Below are 22,171 nucleotides of genomic sequence, written 5' to 3'. Positions count from 1 at the left end.
GGCGAATTCTAGACGGCGGGGCCTGGGTTTTATCTACATGGCATGCATAACAAGCCATCGTCCCGGGGCTAGATCCGATCAGTGATGGGGGTTGCATCGAGGCTACACGTGCAACTGATAAGGGCCAACAATTGGCGATCGTCAGGAACCAAGCAACTAGTTAAGCCTTCGGGCCCTGGGCGTGGACCAACCCGCTCAGTAACACACGGGCACTGGTTGGGGGCCTGATTGGCCTGGGTTTCTTCATCCCGGTAGGGGGGTGTTTGGGTGCTGTAATGCTCTCGAGGTGATTGGTCTAGGGGTGAAATTACTCGCATCCTGTCATTTAGAACGGGTCGTGTCTGTTTTGGCTGATCGCTTGCTATACTTCGTTTCCGCGGATTCAAGTAAACTGACAGGTCGGAGTCGGTAGTCGGCAGAAGTCATCCAGGCACATTGTCTAGGCACATTATCGAGGCACATTGTTTAGCCGGTCTCCACAAGGGCCCAGTCAATCACCACCTCCACCCTCTCTGCCACCTCCACCTCAGCGGCCTTCAGCCACCGGTACATGGCCTCGAACTGATCGTACGACTCCTCCCAAATGGATAACGACCGATGAGGGCCCACATAGGAAAAGGTGTCGTTCTCGCCCAGCCGGAGGATTTGATCATCGATAAGGATGGTTTGTTTCAATGCTAGCCACCTCTTGTGCCGCTCTCGGAACAAGGTAAGATCACTCTCGCTCGGGTTTCCGCTATTCTCGACGATTCTTGGTTCTCGGACTATTTCCTCGATCTCGTCCCTGTACCGGTCACTGCAAAACTCGGACCTAGACCAATCGTATAACAAGTCGAAGCCCTGTCTCAGCGTGCACTCAAATTCATCCCGCTGGGAAGCAAGGACACATTTCAACCATCGTAGAAATTCTGTGCCAAAGGCTTCGCGCCCGCTTTCTTGGACAAAGCAACGGTTACAACGGAGCTTGTCCACGGAAACCCTCGTCACTTCTTGTTCATCCCAGTTGCTGAGACCAAGCGGCCAGTCCACTCTGTAATCGATGTAGTTCATCTCGCCGAGCCGGAAATGTCGAGTCTCCTGCCACTGAGAGCATCCCGGACACCGGATCGTATGTGTGGGCCACGGCTCCTCCTCCCACGCACCACCGTGCCAGCCGGTAATCGGTCGCAGGTAGGACGCCGGTCGTTTGTTCTCGAGGACATCAGAAAGGTTCGGAAAGTAGCGATCTGTGACGCTGGGAAAGAAAACCGGAAGACTAAGCAGAATGGGAACTTTATCTGTGCCTCCGAGTCGTCTGCCGCCCTGTTCGAGCTGACCTCGTTGATATCGGCACTCGTTGCATTTGCGCACGCAGCGCTTGAAGCCGCAGCGATTCAATTCCATGAGGTGTGCCTCACGACGAAGGATCTCTTGTTCCTGGCTCGAGTCTAGCTCCAAGAACTCGGCCAATGTCATATTTTCGAACTCGGCCATGCCGCATTTCTGGAGCTCGGCCAGTCTTTGTTCCAGAGCATCGCCATTTTTGTCAACGCGAATTATTCGTGCGGCCTGGTCGTATGACAATGCGAGGTTATGTCGCCGACGAAGCCTTTTCTCTTCTGATGCGTCTCGGCGAGGAAAGCGTGACCGGGCGACTTTTCCAGATCGATTCCAGCTCGTGGTCCGGAGGTCTGCCGGGGACCCGGGGATGGGTTTCCGGTAGCAAAGTCTCAGGAGCCATGGGTCCTCAAAGGCAGTGTGAGGTAGAAGGCGAAGACACTCAGCACAGGCCCAGCGCATGCCCTTGCATTCTGAATATTCTAGACGGCTCCCGGCACTGTCCGGTCGGCCGGTCGTGATATTAACAACGAGGGCGACGCCGCCGTGCTTTTCTTGGGTTTCCAGAGCAACAAGTCTTTCAACGAAGTGACGTTTGGAAGGGTTGATGAGGCTCCGCAGCCGCGAGTTGGTTTGGCTGATAGAGATCAGGTCGATTGGATCGAGTTGCTCGTAAATGTCGCATTGGATCTCCACCGGCAAACTTGTCAGGGACGGACTGGAGTACTGCGACTCCCCCATCTTTCAAAAAGCAGTGCATTCTTTTCGGAATTCCGTTGGGTTTGGAGGAAGCTTTATTTAAATCATGCAAAAGTGGGGGGCATGAGTCAAGAGAGACATGCCAAGAGGCAAGGCTGAACGAAAATCCAAACGCGCTGATGACTGATTGTGAGTAACGTCGATTATAGAAGAGAGGATGGGAGAGGCGTGCTGAATAGTGTTTGTGGGAAAGGAAGTTGCCGTTTCAGAAACACTTTATATCCATTGTGATAATTTAGTCTATTATGCCGTTTTTGTAAACTCCAACCCGTTGTACAGCCGGACCAAAACACCCCGTCTAAGCACGACGACCCAGATCTAGATCCGCCACCAGCTTCAAATCACCCTGTCCACCAGCCTCCAGACCAAAAAACGGCTTGACCGCAACATCGATGGTCTCCTCAAACAATCTGCCCACAACAACCTCTTTCAGATGCTCTCCCGTCTGCGCAAAATCCGGGAACGCATTCAACTCCAACAACCAAGCACACCCGGCGCTATCAACCAAGAAATCCACCCCAAAGAGCTCAAAGGCATTAGGCAAGGTCTGGAAATGTACCATCATGCCCCGTGCAGCAGCCTCAAAGACCTCCCCGGTAACAGCGCAGATCTGCTCGAAAACCTTTTCCTTCCAGTCCGCATCCAGACCCGGAACGTCGTGGTCGAGATCCCAGAATCGACGGACACTACCTTCGTTACTGCTGCCGCCTTCTTGGAAGCAGGTGTTGGTCAGATGGCGGGCGAGATCCTTAACCTCGTCGTCTTCTTCGTGCGGAGGGCAGTAGGGCTTTGCGGCGAAGAGGGCCAGCATCTCCTTGAAGACATAGACTTTCAGGGCACCGGTGGCGAGCACGTACGTGCGAATGTGGAATTTGCGGTTCGAGGATGAGGGCAGGAGGAGTGGCGGGTCGATGTAGGGTTGTGCGAGGAAATGGCGGAGTTGGGAGGTGACCACGCCGGCGTCGTGAGCGGCTTCGGCAGAATCGGGGTCATCCTCTTCAGCCTCGTCGTCCGAATCAACATCCCACTCCTCGAAAATCTCGCGCAGTTGGTCTTCGGTACTGAAGAGGCGGATCCCTTGGCCACGGTCACTCATACCGGGCTTGAGGATCCACCACTCCTTGTCCGAGTCGGGCCGTTCCTCGTTTTTCTCCAGGCTGTCGCGGAGCTCGTAGGCCTCCAGCAGAGCCTCGTCCAGGAACTCGGCGTAGTCCAATTCGAAGTCGAATGCCGGCTTGAAGTGGCGCTGTAGGATGCTCTGCGGATGCTTGGAGACCCAGTTGGAAACCGTGTTGGAGAGGTAGTGTTTGCGGATCAAAGCCTTGCGAATGACGTACGCGTTTGCCAGCGAGGTCGATGGCCGCGACAAGACATGTTCGAAGTCCAGGCGCTCATATTCCCGGTATTGGAAGACAAAACTGGACGCATCGGGGAGGTCTTCGAGAGAAGATATCCGCTTTGTGCAGACTGCGTCGCCAAGGCGGCGAGTCAAGGCTTGCTCGACTAGGGCTTGCACGTAGGATTCGTCGCAGTCGACAATGGAGTAGAGCGTGGGCCGGTTCGCGGGTCTACACGGTGCCAATCGATTAGAATGACTTCGAATCCAATAGGTATAGGGGAAGCGTGATGATGTCTATCAGCTAATCCAAATATCTAAAGTGCCAGCCACCAGTATATCCGGAAAAAGCACATCTGTATCATGACAGAATCTCCACTCACAGCTGAATCTCCCCCGAAAAACCGGGCGTGTGCATAAAATTGGCCTTCAACGGGGTGACACTGCGGAACGTCAGCACCGAATGGTGTAAAGGAAGAGGCGAGCCACATACCTAGTCATTTGCTCCTTGACTGCCCAGCCATCATTCCCGGGAGCACTCTCTTCCACGCTCCGATACACGTCGTGGAAGTTAGGCGCCCATTTGAAGTTCTTGTGCTGGATCCTGCCTTTCCGGGCTGGCCGATCGCTAGTGCAGGTCGCATCGACGTTCTCTCCACCCTCCCCTTCATCGCGCAGCTTCTGCTCCTGCAGACTGGGGTCGTCGGTGGATGCCCGGTCGGCCACTTGGAAGCAACTCCCAGACTTCCATGTATTGTGCAGCATAGTCGTGTAGAGAATCTTGTTCTGGCTGACGCCGGGTTCGAGGGGCACATTGACGCTATAGAGGTCGACGTCATCGGCCCAATTGGCATACAAATGCTCAATCAACCGTACCGAGTGGCGCGATGCTTCTGCGATAATCACGGGGTCATGATTGCGAGAACTGAAGGCGTACGACAACGCAATGGACCGTTTCCCGCACAAAGCGCCTTCCATTGCGGCGCCAATGGTTCCACTGGACAACGCGAACAGAGCGGTGGTGTTGCGGCCATAGTTAGGGCCTGAAACGACCAGATCAATCGGGCCCCGGTCCTCGAAGTAGTGGAATAGGCCGATCTGAACACAGCTCGCCGGGGTCGAGTCAATCAAGATCCATTCGTCGCCGTCGGCGTCATCCTCGGCATCGCCACTGCTGCCCCGCGGCAAGTGGTGTACTGTCCCGTCCTCCTGGTGTAGTGTACCCGGCCGAAAATAGATCGGTTTCACAGGGGCACCGATCATGTGCGCTTTACCGATCCATGATCGCTGCTGGTGCGGGAGAATTACCGAGACGGTGTGGCCGGCGGACTGGAGCGAGTGGACGAGGGAATGGACGTAGGGCGACGACTGATTCGACGGAGGCCCGTCGTCGTTTGTGACCTATTTTGTGAGAACATGAGCGGGGATTTTAGGAAAATGAATCTCGACCAGTAGGGAACTCACCAGGATATGCATTGGGCTCTACTAATTGGGAAACGGGAGGATGGAAGGAAGAAAAGAGCGGAGTCGGAAATGCCCCGCCTTGTTGGGCGGAACGCGAACATTCATGCATTCGGGAACGGGAACTATGGATGGGTATATCGCGCAGCAATTAGAAATCCAACTAAATAAAAAAACTTCATTCAGGCTCGTCTCTGAGATTACTTCGTCGTCTCTGAACCCCACGAGCCTCTGCGCTTTCTAGCCCAGAGCCAACGCCCGGATCATCAGACGGAAAGCTCTGAAGCAGAGCACTCTCCTCTCGCTCCTCTTTGATGTTAGGTTCAGGGGAAGTAGAACTATCTTCGGGCTCGTCCTTGATGTTGTTATGGTCTTCATCCTTAATCGTCTTTGTAGGGGTTGGTTCGGATTGTAAGACGGTGCTCAAAAGCAGCCAGGTGAGGCTGGCCGAAGCCATTGAGAGCATCCAGAACAGGGAGCTGAAGATGGCGAAGGAAGTGAGCTTCCAGCGGTACATAAACCATCTGTCCCAGTGTTAGCTTTGGATATAAATGAATGACCAAAAACACCTACGTCATGCCCGTGAACCGAGCGCGAAATTGCACCCGAGCACTGTAGACTTGCATCTTTTCGTCGCTCTGAATCTCTAGGCGTAAACTCTGCGGTAGGTTGCGCGAACCTCGAGCGAACTCGACCTGCTCAAGCATTGACACCTCGAGAGTTTCGGCTTCGCGACGCCAGCCGACCACGTAGAGTGGCAGGCGCGCCATCCTCCGAGCAACGTCGACCAGCGGTGAGGTATATGTCAAAATAGCGGGGCGGCGGGATTGCATGATCGGATTCGCGTCCTTGAGTGAGCCTGGGAGCACCGCTGACCCTGGTCGAGAGTATAGAGTGAGGTCGATCATGAAGTTGCCGGTGTCGAGGTTTGAGGGCGTGCGCGGCAACTCGAGCGTCACGGATACATCGTAGGGCTGAAGCGACACAAACTCTGAGTTGAAAGAGGCCGTTCCCCAGGGATTGCCATCGCTGTTCGAGTTAGAACCTTTTGAGGTGTCACCCAGGGCGCAGCTCACTTACCCAAATTGCAGGTGCACCACGCGTTCCAATCCGACCGCGGGGATAAACCAGAGATAGAATATGGTGTAGGCAACCACAGAAACCCCAATCAGCAGCAGCGATGTGCCGATGAACAGCAGCGTGTTCAGGTAGAGGCGCATGGCCGATGTGGACACCAGCGCGCGGAACGGCGCGAGGAGCGCATCCTATTGCCCGTCAGTAAGACCCAGTCAGAAACCCTCCCGGCAGCAACGATGTCGTTACCATGTCAAAAACTGCCGGACGGTCAAGCTCGGTGCCATCGTCGGAGTACTCAGAGGCCATATTGAAGGGAGGTGGCCGGGGAAGTGGAGGGGGGAAAGAGAGTCCGAGCTTAGCTTGGGAAGCTCTCACATAGTCACGGCGCAACATGGTGGAACCCTGACACCTGAGGCACCAACTCCTTCCGCCTTCGACACCTGACGAGCCTCAGCAACCTCCAACGCCCACCTTCTGCTCTCCATCCGCTCATCCATCCCTTCATCACCCATCCCTATCTTCTTCTTACCCCCACCACACCCCCCCTACCTATACCTCTTCCCTCTCTCTCAAGGTCGCACAATTCAGCTCGTCTTGCGTGACCGATCTGCTATATCCATTATCCCCAGTGGACCGCATCCGTCACGCTTAAAAATCTGTCCTTCCGACCTCCAGATCAAATGATCGCGTCTCCTAGATGACCTTCCCTCCCCCTCACCATTCCGCCCAGTCATCGATTGCTTCTGGCACCGACAAATCTTCTTCGTCTAGACCCGAGATTGGTGCCTGGGGTCGGTCCTCTTCACAGTCCAGTGTTCGTCGTGGGTTGACTCCGCTCGCGACCAACCTTTCCTCTTCTGCCGCCCCCTCCGCGTCTGCCCGGGGCTTGGACGCAGGCCCTGGGGTTCCAACATCTTCGCCCCTCACCTCGTCCTTTTCCGCTGTTCTGAGCTCCACCAGGGGTCTCCCCAGTGGCCGCAACGCGCCCTCTCCATTCACGCCGCTCCAGTCTGGCTCGTCACAACCGGGCCAATCAATCTCGTCGCCCAAGTCGCGAGCCCATACCCCATCTGGAGGGTCTCATTTGGCGTCGATCGGTTCCATCACGGGTGGCGGAGGCTCTGGGGGAGGAGGTGGGCCGGGATCTTCCAGAAGTGTGGCCTTCTCACCGCTGTCGTCCGGAACAACCGTGAACTCTCCAACCGGCTTTGATAAGCCCGGTTCTGCAGCCACTCATTCGAGTCAATCATCACTCACCAAGATCTCTATCGCGCAGGTCTTTCTCCTGCTCGATTCCATCACCGAGAAAGAGGGCAAGGAGAAGTGGGAAACCAAAGCTGCTCAAATCCACAAGGTAAGATGAATGCTGTTTCTACGAGTGCGCAGCGCTAATGAAGTCTAGCTTGTCACATCCAACGGCATGGAAGTTTTCTCTAAATACTTTCGCCGTCTTCTGACAGGCAATGCGCCTCAGATTTTCCCCGGGGTCAACAAGTCCGTCGAAAATGCCGCCAATTACCCCCTCCTCGTCCAGGAAATGCAGAAAGTTTCCTCGGACATCGAACAGGCTCAGAAAATCGCGGAGACGGTGGATACGTCTGAAGGAGACATCTTCCGCGATTTTGACCTGTCGACCTTTCTAGACCATTTCCGTCTCGATCCTCTTGTCAAGGTTGCTCTCGCGCTGGCCTTTAAGATGACCAACAAATCCGATCTTCGCGCAAAGGGTATGTTGTTCTTCTGTCTTATATCACCCGGTGAATCATACTGATCTTCCTGCTTGCAGCCGATGCAATCCTATCAAACTCCGTCACCCCATTCCTGCAGAGCCTGGCGAACCCATCCGATACCACCAAGGACTTCTCGACTGCCTTCCTGGGGATGACAATTGAGCGATTTATCCTATATCCCCCGCGCAATTTCACCGACGATGTCAAAGCGAAATTGGTGTATGCCGCAAACCTGCGATACCAGAAACTCGGGTTGGACATGCCCTTCGAAGTATCCTCTGCTCTTCAGATGTTTAATTTTGTCAACCCCCGATACGTCCTTGTTCGGCAACTTCACTCCAAGGGACCCCGAGCAACCGCAAACACTGAGACTGTCACCGAGATCATCAATGCAGCGGGTTCAGAGAGCTGGGGCGATGAGCATATCGCCAGTGCTATTCTCTTTATGATTCTATCGCAGTACTGGCAACAGTTCTCCTTAGAGACGTTCCTTGGTGCCTTCGCTGAGAAGCAAATCAATTGGTCTCTCGTGTTCCGACACTTTGACCGGGAAGGCTTGCGGGTAGACCCGAAGCAGTTCTCCAAGCTGTACAATGTCCTCTCGCCCATTGAGAATATTGATATCCAAAAGCTTTGGGGTGGGGACTGGGAGCACCGTGATACCCAGTTGTCGTTCTTGACAGCGTTTGTTGCGTCTCGGACCGATGCCTCCCAAATCCCCAATCTGCGCGCCACCTTCTCTACCGACATTTTCGAGAAAGCACCGGAAATCGTGAAGGCGCAAGGTGAGCGCGCCGCGAAATCACCGCTTCGCTCGATGGATGCCATGAAGGCCATTTTCGACCTGGCTCTCTTTTCTCAGGCCGCGTGGGCGGCCGCTGAAAGTCAGCTCCTTATCAAGGCCGTGGTCCAATTTGATCTCCCAGTCTTCCTTTGCTCGGCGCTCGCTATTCCCCAGCCGTGGTCCAGTGTCCAACAAAGCTTTGTGCTGCGAACCTTCATTGTGTTTATTTTAAAGCAGGAAGAAGGATATCAGCTTGCACTCTATGGGGCCTGGTGCCAAGATCGGCAGTGGGTTGCTGAGCAACTCTTCACTGCTTTCACCCAGGATCCCACGTCTACTGCGGCGATTTATGATCATGCTGTCGCCTACGGCTGGCTTGAATATCTCCTTGGATTCACCAATGGCCTTGCCCTGGATCTTGCCTGCTATGCTCATCGCAAGGGTCCGTTTGACCTTGAGCAGTGGGTTCGGAACGCCTCTCAGAAGGGCCCCGTGGACATGGGCAAACTCCTGTCGAAATTTTTGAGGATCAAGGCAGAGGATGAACTCCACGTCCAGAGGAAGGAGCAGTCCGCCGCTCAAATGGTCAGCCTGGCGGTAAAGACTGTCTACACGCTTCTGTCCGTTCTGGAGGAGTACGTCGGTGACCGTGAAAATCTCACTCCCGTCCAACGGATTTGTATCCAGACGTACCCTCGATTGATCAACTATGGCGAAGGGTTCGACGACATCATTGACATCAATGGCGAAAATGGTAACACCCTCCCCGAGGCCATTGACAGACAGATGCAAGATCTTTTCGGGAAGATGTATCACGAGGAATTGTCTTTGAGGGAAATGCTGGAGTTGATGCGCCAATACAAGTCCTCGCGGGACCCCACTGAGCAAGAACTCTTTGCTTGCATGGTTCATGGCCTCATTGATGAATACCACTGCTACCATGAGTACCCTCTGGAGGCTCTAACCAAGACCGCCGTTATGTTTGGCGGTATTATCAACTTCCGCCTTGTTGACGGTATCACGCTGAAGGTCGGCCTTGGCATGATCCTTGAGGCTGTAAGGGAGCACGAACTCCACGATCCGATGTACAAGTTTGGCGTGGAGGCAATTGAACAGTTGATCAGCCGTCTTCCTGAGTGGGCTGGCTTCTGCCATCTCCTTCTCCAGATCCCGTCATTGCAAGGCACGCCCATTTTCCAAAAGGCAGAAGAGGTTCTGCACGAACAAGGAAACCAGGTCGGTGATGCCGAGGCTGCTCGTTTTGAGGATCTTGCGGCATCGACCTTGACTAATGGCAATCTGGATGATTCCTCTGCCGCTGATGGTTCATCCCGAAAGTTCCGATCTGTTCAAGTTGACCCCCCTCTGCGATCTGAGCTCTACCAGGAACCAGATGAGGATGTTCAAGACAAGATTCTGTTTGTGCTGAACAATGTTTCGGAACAAAACTTGGATGAGAAGCTGGAGGATCTGCAAGATGTGCTGCGCGACCAGCATCACCAATGGTTCGCTGCATACCTCGTGGAGGAGCGCGCCAAGCTGCAGCCCAACTTCCAACAGCTGTATTTGGACTTGCTCGACCGCATTAATGACAAGATTCTGTGGGCAGAAGTCTTGCGAGAGACCTACGTCAGCGTCAACAAGCTTTTGAATTCCGAAGCCACCTTGACCTCATCCACCGATCGTGGTCACCTCAAAAACCTCGGTGCCTGGCTCGGCTCGTTGACCATCGCCAAGGACAAGCCTGTCAAACACAAGAACGTTTACTTCAAGGGCCTGCTCTTGGAGGGGTACGATACTCAACGCCTCATGGTCACGATTCCATTTACCTGCAAGGTCCTTGTTCAAGCCACCAAGTCAACGGTGTTCAACCCTCCCAACCCGTGGTTGATGGACATCCTGGCTCTGTTGCTGGAGTTGTATCACTTTGCCGAGTTGAAACTTAACCTCAAGTTTGAGATCGAGGTTTTGTGCAAGGATCTTGATCTTGATCACAAGACTATTGAGCCGTCCATCGTCATTCGAGACCGTGCAGCCCATGGCGAAGAGGCCTTGTCCACTACCAACATTCCCGAGGGTCTCGAGGCCTTTGAGGACATGGCTCTCACCTCGATCAACCAGGGTATCCGGAACGAGAGACTGTCGCCCGCTGCAATCATGTCTACCTTGCCCAGCCTCGACAAGATCCTTGTTTTGCCCTCGTCAGCTAGCAGCATGGTGGATCCCAGCGTTCTGAGGCAGATTGTCCACACCGCCGTGGAACGTGCCATCGCGGAAATCATCACTCCCGTCGTCGAACGCTCCGTTACTATCGCTTCCATCTCAACTGTTCAGCTAGTCTCCAAAGACTATGCTATGGAGCCAGATGAGGAGAAAGTCCGACATGCCGCGGGTATCATGGTCAGACAGCTCGCTGGAAGCCTGGCCCTTGTTACTTGCAAGGAGCCCCTCAAGGTCAGCATGACAAACTACATTCGGATGATCCAGCAAGAGTACTCTGATCAGCCTATGCCCGAAGGCCTGATCCTGATGTGCGTGAATGATAACCTGGATGCTGCCTGTGGCATTGTCGAGAAAGCGGCAGAAGAAAAGTCTCTCCCCGAGATCGAGAAGGTGATCGAGCCCCAATTGGAGGCCCGCCGCCGCCACCACGCTGCTCGGCCTAATGAGCCATTCATTGACCCTTCGATGAACCGCTGGGGTCTGTTCATTCCCGAACCCTATCGGCAAGCTCCCGGTGGCCTCAACAAAGAGCAGCTGGCAATATATGAAGAGTTTGCCCGCCAGGCACGCGGACCAGGATCGGCCTCCACGGAGACCGGTCGTCAACTCCCTGACGTCCTCCAAGAATCATATCCCGCCATTCCCAACCTCTCAACACCCGCGGATCAGCCCGCTGTGCCCCACAGGACCCCGGCGCAGCAAGACGCCAGACTGCAACAGGTGGGCATGGCTGGTGCTCAGCCGCAGTTGAATGGTTTCCTCGATGCTCAAAGCCCTCGGGAGCGGGTCGAGACAATCGTCTCCGACCTCCAACAGTCTGCTCGCAATGCCCCCGAGGAGCATATCAAGGATCTTGGCAGGGATAGCGCCGTTCTCCAGGAATACAACCAGGCATTGCGCACCATCCTTGCGTCGCCTAACGGCGAGGAGCTGGCACGTCTGACCTCTTTGAAGATTTGCACGACTTTGTACTCCCAGTCCTCGACACCGCTGGAGATTGAGGTGCTTGTGCACCTTCTGGCCAAACTCTGCGACATGTCTACACTCATCGCACGGTACACATGGGCGCTCCTCTCGGAGGTTGATGATGAGCACATGTTCAATGTACCTGTTACCGTCGCTCTTATCGATGCGGGCCTTCTGGACATTCGTCGAGTGGACATGATCTTGACTCGACTCATTGTACAGAAGAACATGAGTGCACTGGAGCTGCTTGAAAATCTGCTCAACCGTGTTCTCTTCAACGACGAGCCTTCCGCCTTGAGATCTGATTTCTCCGGCAGTCTGGAAGCGATGAGCCAGTGGCTCGCAGAGGATTCTAATATCGCACCAGCTCTTGAGGTCATTCGCAAGCTTCGCGAGTCGGGCATTCCTGAAGTGGTCAACCCGCTTCTCAGTGACCAGGCCAGGGCAAAGCGCGATCAAATGGAATACATTTTCAGCGAGTGGATCGGTATCTACAAGGCCCCGGGCGCTACCGATCGCACCTATCACTCCTTCCTCCAAGACATGCACCAGCGTCAAGTCATGAATACCCAAGAAGACTCTGCTCTGTTCTTCCGCCTTAGCATCGATATCTCTATCGCCATGTTTGAACACGAATCGCAAAATCCGAGCGGCAGCCTGGACGAAGCATTCCTCTACGTTGATGCGCTTGCCAAACTCGTGATCCTTCTGGTCAAGTTCCAAGGCGAGAGTGAAGGTGCTGTCAAGGCCAGCAAGCCCGCCTATTTCAACTCCGTCCTCTCACTGCTTGTTTTGGTCCTCAACCATCACCAGGTCATGCGTGGCGAAGGGTTCAACCAGCGTGTCTTCTTCCGACTCTTCTCCAGCATCTTGTGCGAGTACTCCATGAACGGGCTTCAGCATACCGACCAGCACCAAGGCATGATCTTTGCCCTCGCCAACAAGTTCCTTTCTCTCCAGCCCCGTTACATTCCTAGCTTCGTCTATGGATGGCTCTCTCTGGTCTCCCACCGAGTCTTCATGTCTGATATGCTCAACATGCCGGAACGTGCGGGATGGGCGGCGTACTGCGAGATCATGCAAGCCTTGCTCTCCTACATCGGCGAGCAGTTGAAGGCCGCCAACATTTCTTATGTTGCCAAAGACCTCTACAAGGGCGTGCTTCGCATCCTGCTGATTCTGCATCATGATTTCCCGGAGTTTGTGGCGGAGAACCACTTTCACTTCTGCAATGTGATCCCAGCTCACTGCGCTCAGCTGCGGAATCTGGTTCTCAGTGCCTACCCGTCCTCATTCCACAAGCTTCCCGATCCTTTTCGCGAGGGCTTGAAGGCGGAGCGCATTGAGGAGATGCGGGACATCCCTAAGATTGCAGGTGACATTGATGCTCCTCTTCAGCAGGCGAACATCAAGGATGTTGTGGATACCGTGTTCCAGAATGACAACGTCTCGGATGCTGCAGTCCAGCAGATCTGCGACGCAGTCACGACTACGGAGAAGCAGGAGACTGGTCTGTTCTATGTTCCGATCAACGTCGACACCGTGCTTGTGAACGCGCTGGTCCTGTACATTGGCCAGCAAGCGGCGACTGAACATGCTTCGAAGAGCAACACCCGCAGCGCATTCGAGACCTCGACGCACGCGACTCTTCTGAACAAGATCGTGCAAAGCATGACTCCTGAAGCTCGTTACTTTCTCCTGAGCGCGATGGCCAACCAGCTCCGGTACCCCAATAGCCACACCTACTTCTTCAGCTTCACGATCCTGCGTCTCTTTGGTGTGGACTACTCTGAGCAGGATGAGTCGGATATCCGCCAGCAGATCATCCGGGTGCTTCTGGAACGTCTCATCGTCCACCGCCCTCACCCATGGGGCTTGATCATCACGCTCCAGGAGCTCCTCCAGAACCGGAGCTATTCTTTCTTCCACCTGCCCTTCATCCAGGCGGCACCCGAGGTGAGTTTCCTTGTTTCTTGCGTATCAACTAGTTGCTAACTTGACTTGTGCAGATCGGTCGGCTTTTTGACGCCCTTCTTCAGCATATCCAACAGCAAAGCCCCCGCCCGCTTTCCTGAGCTCTCCTCATCCCCCCGCTGTTTTCCAATTTCTTCTCCGTCCCTTTTCTTTCGTCTGACATTCTAAATCTTTTTCATGCCTCACGATACGGGGATTTGTAGTGAGGATGGCCTTGCATATTTTTTTTCCACATCTCTTACCCCCGGACCATTTCCGCATGCCTTGTTCCATGATGTTTTCTTGTCTGATGCTACTACCTGTAATGATAAAGTGTAAAAGCTGGCGTCACATTGGTTTGCTTCGAAGTTTATTTTTTTGCATCCAGAGGGAATTTAATTGCCACTATTATTATCATGACTTGTCTATTAACGCGGTTGTAATTTCGGTCCGCGCCTCTTCCTCGTCCAAGGTCAATCACAAAGCGGGCTCATGGCTGGTCACGTGAGTCGTCCGTTCAAAGCGCTGACATAAGCGTGCATCTGGTTGCCCCGAGAGACGCCGCCCGTAAACACCGCCCTACTGTCATATCCGCCTCGAATTCCTGCGACCTTCCAGTTGATCTTCTGGTCAACTTGTGTTTACCATTTCATTCCCCTTCCAACGTATTGTTGGCTCCTGTTCAACAAAGATGCCAGGAACGGTGGCTGATGGACCGAGTGTGTCCATGTCTTGTATGTATTGACTGAAAGAGCATTCGAGGAAGCCCACTAATGGTCTGGTTTCTAGTTGCGAACAACTTCTGGGGCAAGGATGATGCCGGCCTTCATCCCATGCTTGATCGCATGCATGGATCTAAAGTCACTAGCGACGAACTGAAGGTTTTCTACAACGGTTTGTGTTCTATGTCTCCGTGCTGTCTCTTCAGTCGCTAATGTCAACAAATAGTCCGCGCTGCCATCGAAGATGAATACGCCAGGAAACTCCAAGCACTGTGTCGCAAGTCGCTTGGATCGTCTGAAACAGGATCGCTGCGCACTTCACTTGATGTAGTTCGCGGAGAAACCGAAGCTATTGCGAAAGCCCATGCGGCCATCGCGACTCAGATGAAGGGTGAATTGGAAGAGCCGCTTGCTACCTTTTCCAGCGGTCTCAAAGAAAGACGGAAGATCATCCAAGCGAGCATTGAGCGTCTGCACAAGACGAAAATACAACAGACACAGGCCGTGAACAAGGTGAGTGGCTGATGACCTGACATCATATCTCACGTATGCTGACCACAAGGATAGTCTCGCGACCGCTATGAGCAGGATTGTCTTCGCATCAAGGGATATCTTGCGCAAGGCCACATGGTGATGGGTCAAGAAGAACGGAAGAATAAAGCAAAACTTGAGAAGACCCAGATCCAGCTGGCCTCGAACAGCAACGAGTATGAAGCTACGGTCAAGACCCTTGAGGAGACAACCGGACGTTGGAACAAAGAGTGGAAGCAGGCTTGTGATGTACGTGATACCTCCCAAAGTTGTCAAATGCTGATGCTAACGGCCTACAGAAATTCCAAGATTTGGAAGAAGAGCGTCTGGACTTCACAAAGAGCAGCCTCTGGACGTATGCGAACATTGCATCGACGGTCTGTGTCAGTGACGATGCTGCTTGCGAACGCATTCGCCTCTCGCTTGAGAACTGCGAGGTGGAGAAGGACATTGTGTACTTCATCAAGGAACGCGGAACTGGCCAAGAAATCCCCGATCCTCCCCGATTTATCAACTTCTGCAAAGAAGATGCAAGCGATGCTGGCTCAGAGATGGGAGATGACGGCTACTCCGTCGCTCAGTTCCAACGCACTATGAATCCTGCGTTCCGCACATCCTCCCCCCAGCCGTCTGCGTACGAGTCCCATAACGACTCTCAGTCCGATCTCGCGGCTCAAATGGGCCATCCTGCTACCGAGAAAGGGGCCCAGCAACCGGCGCCTCTCGATCTTCGCCGAGGCGGCCAACTTCCTCCAAACTATGACCCTGATCAGCATGGCGAGATCAACACGATTCCACATAATGCATACCCAACGGATGGTATGACTATGTTCTGTCGAGCTGGTCCGCCTTCGGAACGATCTGCAACCAGCGCGTATCGTCCATCCAGTCGCGATTCTCAGAGCGAAATCTCCAACCCGACCTCCATGTCGAGCTTTGAGCAAGGCAGTGCCCTCAGTTCAAAGTCTTCTCCTGTAAAATCTCCTGGCTCAGGGTTGCCAAGTGCCGGGGGCGATAAGCAAGTTCAGAAGAAGAGAAGCGCCTTTTTCAGCAACAGTCCTTTCCGCCGCAAGAGTCGCCATGAAAAGGAGAGACCTAACATTTCACCCTCACCAGCCAGACAGAGTCCGATCAAGGGAGTTCCCATGATTAATGACGGTCGCGTGTCTGGAAGCCCAGAGCCCGTAGATCCTCGTGCCAACTTCCAACTGAATGTTGGCAACAATGTCTTTGACGTTGCTTCGCCTGACAAGAGCTCCCCCAGGAAGGGAGCGCAACCGATCACGGGCCCTGAGGATGACCTTGACCCCATCGCTCGGGCTTTGGCCGACTTGAAGACCAATGGCAAGCAGTCGACCTCTCGTGTGTCGGCCGATAGATACCATGGCATTCAGACACCAATTTCGTCAGCCCCAAGCTCGGCCTATGGTGGAGGCGCGTCAGGCGCACCTCCTCCGGCGTATCATGACCCCTCCGTGAAGCGGCTTGATGCTCCTCAGCCGGCTTTTACCTCGAAACAGATGCAAAAGACGACCCAGCGATATACTGGCCAGACTCAGAATATGCTCCGAGGCGGGAACGGCAACCCTCAGGACATTCCCCGTGCGCGATCGCCAGCTCCAAGGCGCAGTGCCAGTCCCCAGGTCACTCCTCGCGCAGACACTCGAACGAGCCAGTACAGTGGTGGAGGGGGCAGCCCTAGCCCATCTTCATACCAGTCCAACAGCATGAACGGCCGCTACAGTCAGTCCCCAACGCCGCGTCGAGCCCAAGACCCGCCGTACTCGCCCAACGATTACAAGAGGGGATCGCCTGGTGGTCCTAACCGTGCTGTATCTCCTCAGCCCCAGTTCAGACAGCAGGCTCGTCCTTCCAGCGCCGGGGGCATGGAGCTGCAGTTGTCTGGCAACCAAGTTGAGATGTACGGTGGTGGCAGCCGTGAGGGATATGGCTCAGCTCGGCAAAACGGCCGGCCGGTATCTTACTATGGTGATGGCAGCGGTGCGCCGCCTGGCCGATCCAGGAGCCGCACCTTGGCTGTTGCCGAGTCAGGGAGGAAATTTAGCCGCGATGGACGACCAGTTCTCCACTTTGCTCGCGCAATGTACAGCTACTCTGCTGCCATTCCTGAGGAGCTCGGCTTCACCAAGGGTGAAGTACTGGCTGTTCTCCGCCTCCAGGATGACGGGTGGTGGGAAGCCGAAGGCACCAGCACCCGTTCCCGCCCCGGTCTGGTGCCGAGCAACTACCTGCAGATCATCTAGATGGTCCGAATCGCTTACGAACCGGCATGACCCACTGCAACCAACCTCTTGTCCTGACGGAGTTTTCCTTCTCTTCTTCTTACGTAGATACCATGCCCTTCTCCGAGCCACTTTGCACATTACAATCCTTTATCTTTTTCTCCTCTTTTCTCTTGCGTGCTTCGAGGGCTCAACCTTTTTGATGCTTTTGCAGGTTCTTTTTTTTGCTTTTGAAGCGTCTTCGATTTCCGGGGCTATGTTCAGTGCTGTGCGATCCAATTTGTCAAATGCGTTTTTGCCATGATATTTGAGTGGAGGATTCTTTTCCGGCCGAATGGGATGGATGTTGAACGAATGGTCTCAGGTCATGTACATTTGCCAGGATACTTGCTATTTGTGTTTACTATTCGAGCGCGCCTGATGTGTATGTGTGTGGCTTCAATGATATTCTTTTCCTATGTCAACTTGCTTTGCTTTTTTTTCTTATCTAAATAAAGAAAGTACGGGATCAAAATGGCTTCTAGTATTTTTAACCCCCATCCGTATTTCGTGCTTTGAATATACTAGCGTGTGGTTGCTTCCCCACGATTCTTCCCCACAGTATATCACCGGAATCAAGCTTCCCTACCCCGACACTATGTGCCGATGCCGGGCCACCCATGGTATATGACATAAATTCCCCGCGTTAATGGACCTTCTCACCATTTTGTCCGAGTAGGGCTCAGTCCACGTATTGATCATGAAGATTTCAACCATTTTGGCGGGCATCCTGTCCACTGCCCTGGCAGCCGATCCCCTCCTGATGGTGCGCACCTTGACTGGCACCTACACAGGCCTCCGAAACACCCACTATCCAAATGTCCGGGAGTTTCGTAACATCCCATATGCGCAGGCCCCCGTTGGCAAGCTCCGCTTCCTGCCACCGGAGTCGCTACCTCACTCGGATAAACACCATTACTCCACGCGGTTCCCACCTTCATGCCCGCAGTTTGTTTCCAGCACTCCCAGCTTCTGGAACTTATTTACCCCTTACCTGCTAGTGGAAAATGGTGATCAGAACCACACCAGCGACCTGAGTCTGCAGACCGGTGCGGAAGACTGCTTGAGCATTGCCGTCTGGACACCCTATAAAGTCTCCTCTAAAGCCAAACTGCCTGTTGCTTTCTTTATGACTGGAGGCGGATTTGTGACTGGCGGGATCGACATTGCAGGCCAGCTTCCTCCGTCATGGGTGAGTCGCACCCAGGACCATATCGTGGTGACGATCAACTACCGGCTCAATATATTCGGCTACCCCAACGCAGCCGCGTTAGATGTGCCGAATGTGGCTCTGCTGGACCAGCGCAAGGCGCTAGAATGGGTGCACGAGAACATTGCCTCGTTTGGAGGCGATCCCGACAGAATCACGATGTGGGGACAGTCTGCTGGCTCTGCCAGTACCGACTGTCATAACTACGCCTTCTGGGATAAACCAATTGTTCAAGGGACGTTTTCGCAGTCTGGAACGGCGCTACTCGCTACCTCCTCGAAGGATTACAGTCATTCCAACTTTACCTTCGTGGCGAAGAATCTGGGATGTGATTTCCCCAAAGATCCCACCGCAGAACTGGAGTGTATGCAACAAGTCCCGATGACGATGATTGAGAACTTCATCGGACAATATGACAAAAAGCCTGCGATCAGCTTTACGCCCATTGCCGATAATGTCTATATCTTCTCTGATTATGCGGCCCGCGCAGCTGCTGGAAAGATCTCCCCTCGGCCCGCGATCTTCTCAGATTGCGCCAACAACGACGCCTCCCTGGCAGCCTGGCCATCATCTAATGCCACCGTTGGCCCCTGGCAACCCGGGATTACCGCAGGCACAGTAGCAGACTGGATCTGTCCGACTGCAAACACAAGCATCTGGCGCGCCGCCAACAATATCACCACGTACCGATATCAGTATGCCGGCACCTGGCCCAATCAGACGCCTTACAAGTGGCTGGGTGCCTACCACGCAGCGGACCTGGTCATGAATTTTGGTACATACTTCTACAGTGTGTCCAACGCGACCAGAGGCCCCAGTCCATTGGAAATCGCCACGAGCGAGACCATGCAGGACCATATTCTGGCTTTCATGAAGGACCCCATCCAGGGACCCCCTGCCAAAGGCTGGTTTCCGTATACGTACGGTGGCAATGTACTTCGGTTCGGTGGGGATGGGCTTGCAGTGCAGAACGTGAGTGGGTATTCCATTGATGGGCCGTGTTTTGGAAATGGGACATATAATTCATTTCCGTGAGGGAACTAGTCAGAGTGAAGAACTTGGATGGGTGTTATACACTATGTCAATATTTTATTGTATATATCATGGCATAACAAGTAACATGAGATCCCGAGAATTTCTTGATTTGACTTTGTGGCTGGCTGGAGTACCGGGCGGCAAAGGGTCTCCCCGTTACCAGCCTGGCCCGATGCCGGCTAGATGCGGCGCTATTAAATGGAAGGGGAAGTCGGCTTCAGAAACAGGTGAGGCTTTTTCCAAAGGACTGGAAATCGGGCAACTTGGAGCACTAAAACTAGCCGGGATCGGGCCGGTGTTTGGGGGCGGCGACCGGGAGACTCTTTGTGCAAGGGAGTTACCTAGTCTGCCCTAGTAACTACTATGCGATACGATGTACATAGCGCTATTTCCCCCGGCGATTATAGGGTATTTTGCCGGCAAAGAAAACGCCTTGATCCTTATCATCGCCTATCCCTCGTATAGGGAGTAGTGGCATGTCGTACGTGGCTGGGGTAGCTTTCCCCCGCAATTTTAAAAAGTGGATCTGCCCAGGGCTAAAATGCGCGTAATTTGAGGAGAGAAACTGTCGGGGTCCGTTCGTTCCTCTCCAGACGTGCAGACAATTATAGATATCGTACCTAGGACGGTGTCAAGTCTGAGGAATTGTTCCTAGAGCGGCATAGCACTAGGGTTACACTGCCATCCGCATCGGACTGATGTCATTCACCCGTCCGATGCGGATGTCCTCAAGAGGTTACGGGCCACGCGAGACATGGACGCCCCAGCGTTTTAGCTCCTCTAACCGAGGCCAGGGTGGCTTGCTTGCAGTTAGTTTAAATACCCTCGTACGGGGGCCCCCTCAATCCATGTAACCCCCGAGTTCCCTCTTTGTTGTGCACATATTCCTTTTCCTTCTCCTTTCCTTTCTTGTCCGGTTCTGTTCCTCCATATGTCGTCGGAGTCTGAGAAAAAGAAGCAAGAAGAGGCCCTAGGTGCCACCACATCTGATGTCGAAAGCTCCTACTCGCACGATGCAGTCTTCGGCGAGATCACAGCCGCGGGTCCCAATTATCGCAATGTCGGCTGGCTGGGCACAGCCGTGCTGATGATGAAGACCCAGATCGGTCTCGGCGTCCTCTCCATCCCCGTCGCGTTCGATGCGTTGGGTATCATCCCCGGCATGATCTGTCTCATCGCCATTGCGGGCATCACCACCTGGTCCGACTATATTATTGGTGTTTTCAAGCTGCGGCATCGCGAGGTGTATGGCATTGACGACGTGGGCCAGATGCTCTTTGGGAAAATTGGGAGAATTGGTTTCGGGATTGCTTTTGTTCTCTGTGAGTTTATTGCACTTGATCTTAGGTGTATCGCTCTCTGACCCACTCTCCTTCACAGGGTGGACCTTCGTTGCGGGTTCGGGGATGCTCGGCATCAGTATCGGTCTGAATGCCGTATCGAGTCATGCCACTTGCACTGCCGTGTTTGTCGCCGTTTCGGCGATCGTCACCTGTATTCTGTCGAGTATTCAGACTCTGGGCCGCATCTCCTGGCTCGCGTGGGTCGGTTTATCATGCATCCTGACCTCCAGTAAGGACTTGTCCCTTCTATCCAGGTAATCAAATCTAACAGTCGTGTCTAGTCCTCATCGTGACCATCGCCGTCGGTATCCAGAACCGTCCATCAGCCGCACCGCAAGCGGGCGTCTGGGTCTCCGACTACAAGATCATAGGCAGCACAACATTCGTTGATGCCACCACGGCCCTCTCCACTATGGTGTTCGCGTACGCCGGCACTCCGGCCTTCTTCTCCATCGCGTCGGAGATGCGTGATCCCCGCCATTATGGCCGATCGCTCATCGTATGCCAGTCTGTCGTGACCGGTTTCTACATTGTAGTTGGAATCGTGGTCTACTATTACTGCGGGTCTTATGTGTCGTCTCCTGCTCTGGGCTCCGCGGGTCCGACGATGAAGAAAGTCAGCTATGGCTTTGCGCTGCCGGGCTTGCTGGCTAGTACATTGATTTTCATCCATGTGAGTCTCTCTCCGCTCCGAGAAATGGTCGAGTGTTCGTGCTGATAGTCTTTCGTGCAGCTGCCCGCAAAGTATATATTTGTCCGCATCCTCCAGGGCTCCAAGCATCTGACTGCCAACACCTTCGTCCACTGGGGATCCTGGCTCGGCTGCACCATCGGAATCGCCGTCTTCGCTTATATTATTGCCAGCGCCATTCCCGTGTTCGGGGATCTCGTCTCGCTCGTTGGTGCCTTGATGGGTACGCCGATGTGCTTCCATCCCATGGCCAGCATGTGGTTGTACGACAACTGGGCCCAGGGCAAGGTTCTGAGAACGACACGGTGGACTTTGATGGTCGGCTGGTGCATGTTCGTTATCTTGGCTGGCACTTTCTTGATGATCGGGGGCACGTATGGATCGATTGTCAGCATCATCGACAGCTATAAGAAGTCCGGGGGTTCGGCTGCTTGGTCGTGTGCTGATAATTCTGTTGCTTGATAGAGTTTCACGTCTGGTTGTGTCAAGACGGTTTATAGCTACTCGATATACATAGAATCAGAATATGAATAGCTGTTCTTTTCAATAGAATTCGTCCGTAAGATACGACGCCGAAGGAAGTACAGGCTCATTGAATATATAGATAGGAGGACGAAGCACCGGATCGCAATACAAACCCATCCCGTAAAGTCTAGCAGAAAAGATAAATTAAGGGATATATCAACATAGCACGTATGTACACAACGCAGCGCAACGCATCAAACGACCGAGCAGGCATGAACAGACAGGA

General features: G+C 53.8%; 7 protein-coding genes across 7 annotated transcripts; 4 read left to right on the top strand and 3 right to left on the bottom strand.

Annotated features, from left to right (window-relative positions):
• Positions 1–465: 465 nt before the first annotated feature.
• Positions 466–2,058, bottom strand: PFLUO_LOCUS6857 (uncharacterized protein; the record flags this gene model as incomplete). The annotated part of the gene is made up of 1 exon (XM_073784440.1): positions 466–2,058. The coding sequence occupies one exon, from the start codon at positions 2,056–2,058 to the stop codon at positions 466–468; it is 1,593 nt and encodes a 530-aa protein (XP_073640896.1).
• A 316-nt stretch (positions 2,059–2,374) lies between these two features.
• PFLUO_LOCUS6856 (Probable tubulin--tyrosine ligase pby1) lies at positions 2,375–4,888 on the bottom strand (the record flags this gene model as incomplete). The annotated part of the gene is made up of 4 exons (XM_073784439.1): positions 2,375–3,644; positions 3,796–3,855; positions 3,906–4,813; positions 4,877–4,888. The coding sequence occupies 4 exons, from the start codon at positions 4,886–4,888 to the stop codon at positions 2,375–2,377; spliced, it is 2,250 nt and encodes a 749-aa protein (XP_073640895.1).
• A 163-nt stretch (positions 4,889–5,051) lies between these two features.
• Positions 5,052–6,256, bottom strand: PFLUO_LOCUS6855 (uncharacterized protein; the record flags this gene model as incomplete). The annotated part of the gene is made up of 4 exons (XM_073784438.1): positions 5,052–5,397; positions 5,447–5,902; positions 5,954–6,138; positions 6,197–6,256. The coding sequence occupies 4 exons, from the start codon at positions 6,254–6,256 to the stop codon at positions 5,052–5,054; spliced, it is 1,047 nt and encodes a 348-aa protein (XP_073640894.1).
• A 391-nt stretch (positions 6,257–6,647) lies between these two features.
• PFLUO_LOCUS6854 (CCR4-NOT core subunit cdc39) lies at positions 6,648–13,728 on the top strand (the record flags this gene model as incomplete). The annotated part of the gene is made up of 4 exons (XM_073784437.1): positions 6,648–7,304; positions 7,353–7,677; positions 7,737–13,609; positions 13,663–13,728. 4 exons carry the CDS (start codon positions 6,648–6,650, stop codon positions 13,726–13,728), a joined length of 6,921 nt encoding a protein of 2,306 aa, XP_073640893.1.
• A 569-nt stretch (positions 13,729–14,297) lies between these two features.
• On the top strand, positions 14,298–17,123 carry PFLUO_LOCUS6853 (formin-binding protein; the record flags this gene model as incomplete). Its single annotated transcript, XM_073784436.1, has 5 exons — positions 14,298–14,340; positions 14,396–14,500; positions 14,555–14,841; positions 14,896–15,108; positions 15,159–17,123. The coding sequence occupies 5 exons, from the start codon at positions 14,298–14,300 to the stop codon at positions 17,121–17,123; spliced, it is 2,613 nt and encodes an 870-aa protein (XP_073640892.1).
• A 718-nt stretch (positions 17,124–17,841) lies between these two features.
• On the top strand, positions 17,842–19,386 carry PFLUO_LOCUS6852 (uncharacterized protein; the record flags this gene model as incomplete). The annotated part of the gene is made up of 1 exon (XM_073784435.1): positions 17,842–19,386. The coding sequence occupies one exon, from the start codon at positions 17,842–17,844 to the stop codon at positions 19,384–19,386; it is 1,545 nt and encodes a 514-aa protein (XP_073640891.1).
• A 931-nt stretch (positions 19,387–20,317) lies between these two features.
• On the top strand, positions 20,318–21,882 carry PFLUO_LOCUS6851 (uncharacterized protein; the record flags this gene model as incomplete). Its single annotated transcript, XM_073784434.1, has 4 exons — positions 20,318–20,708; positions 20,767–20,958; positions 21,011–21,402; positions 21,463–21,882. The coding sequence occupies 4 exons, from the start codon at positions 20,318–20,320 to the stop codon at positions 21,880–21,882; spliced, it is 1,395 nt and encodes a 464-aa protein (XP_073640890.1).
• Between the last annotated feature and the right edge of the window lie 289 nt (positions 21,883–22,171).

Source organism: Penicillium psychrofluorescens, assembly GCF_964197705.1.
Source record: "Penicillium psychrofluorescens genome assembly, chromosome: 4".
In the NCBI taxonomy this organism is placed as follows: domain Eukaryota; kingdom Fungi; phylum Ascomycota; class Eurotiomycetes; order Eurotiales; family Aspergillaceae; genus Penicillium; species Penicillium psychrofluorescens.
The sequence above is the reverse complement of the archived record's forward strand: the minus strand, read 5'-3'. Positions and strand labels throughout refer to the sequence as shown.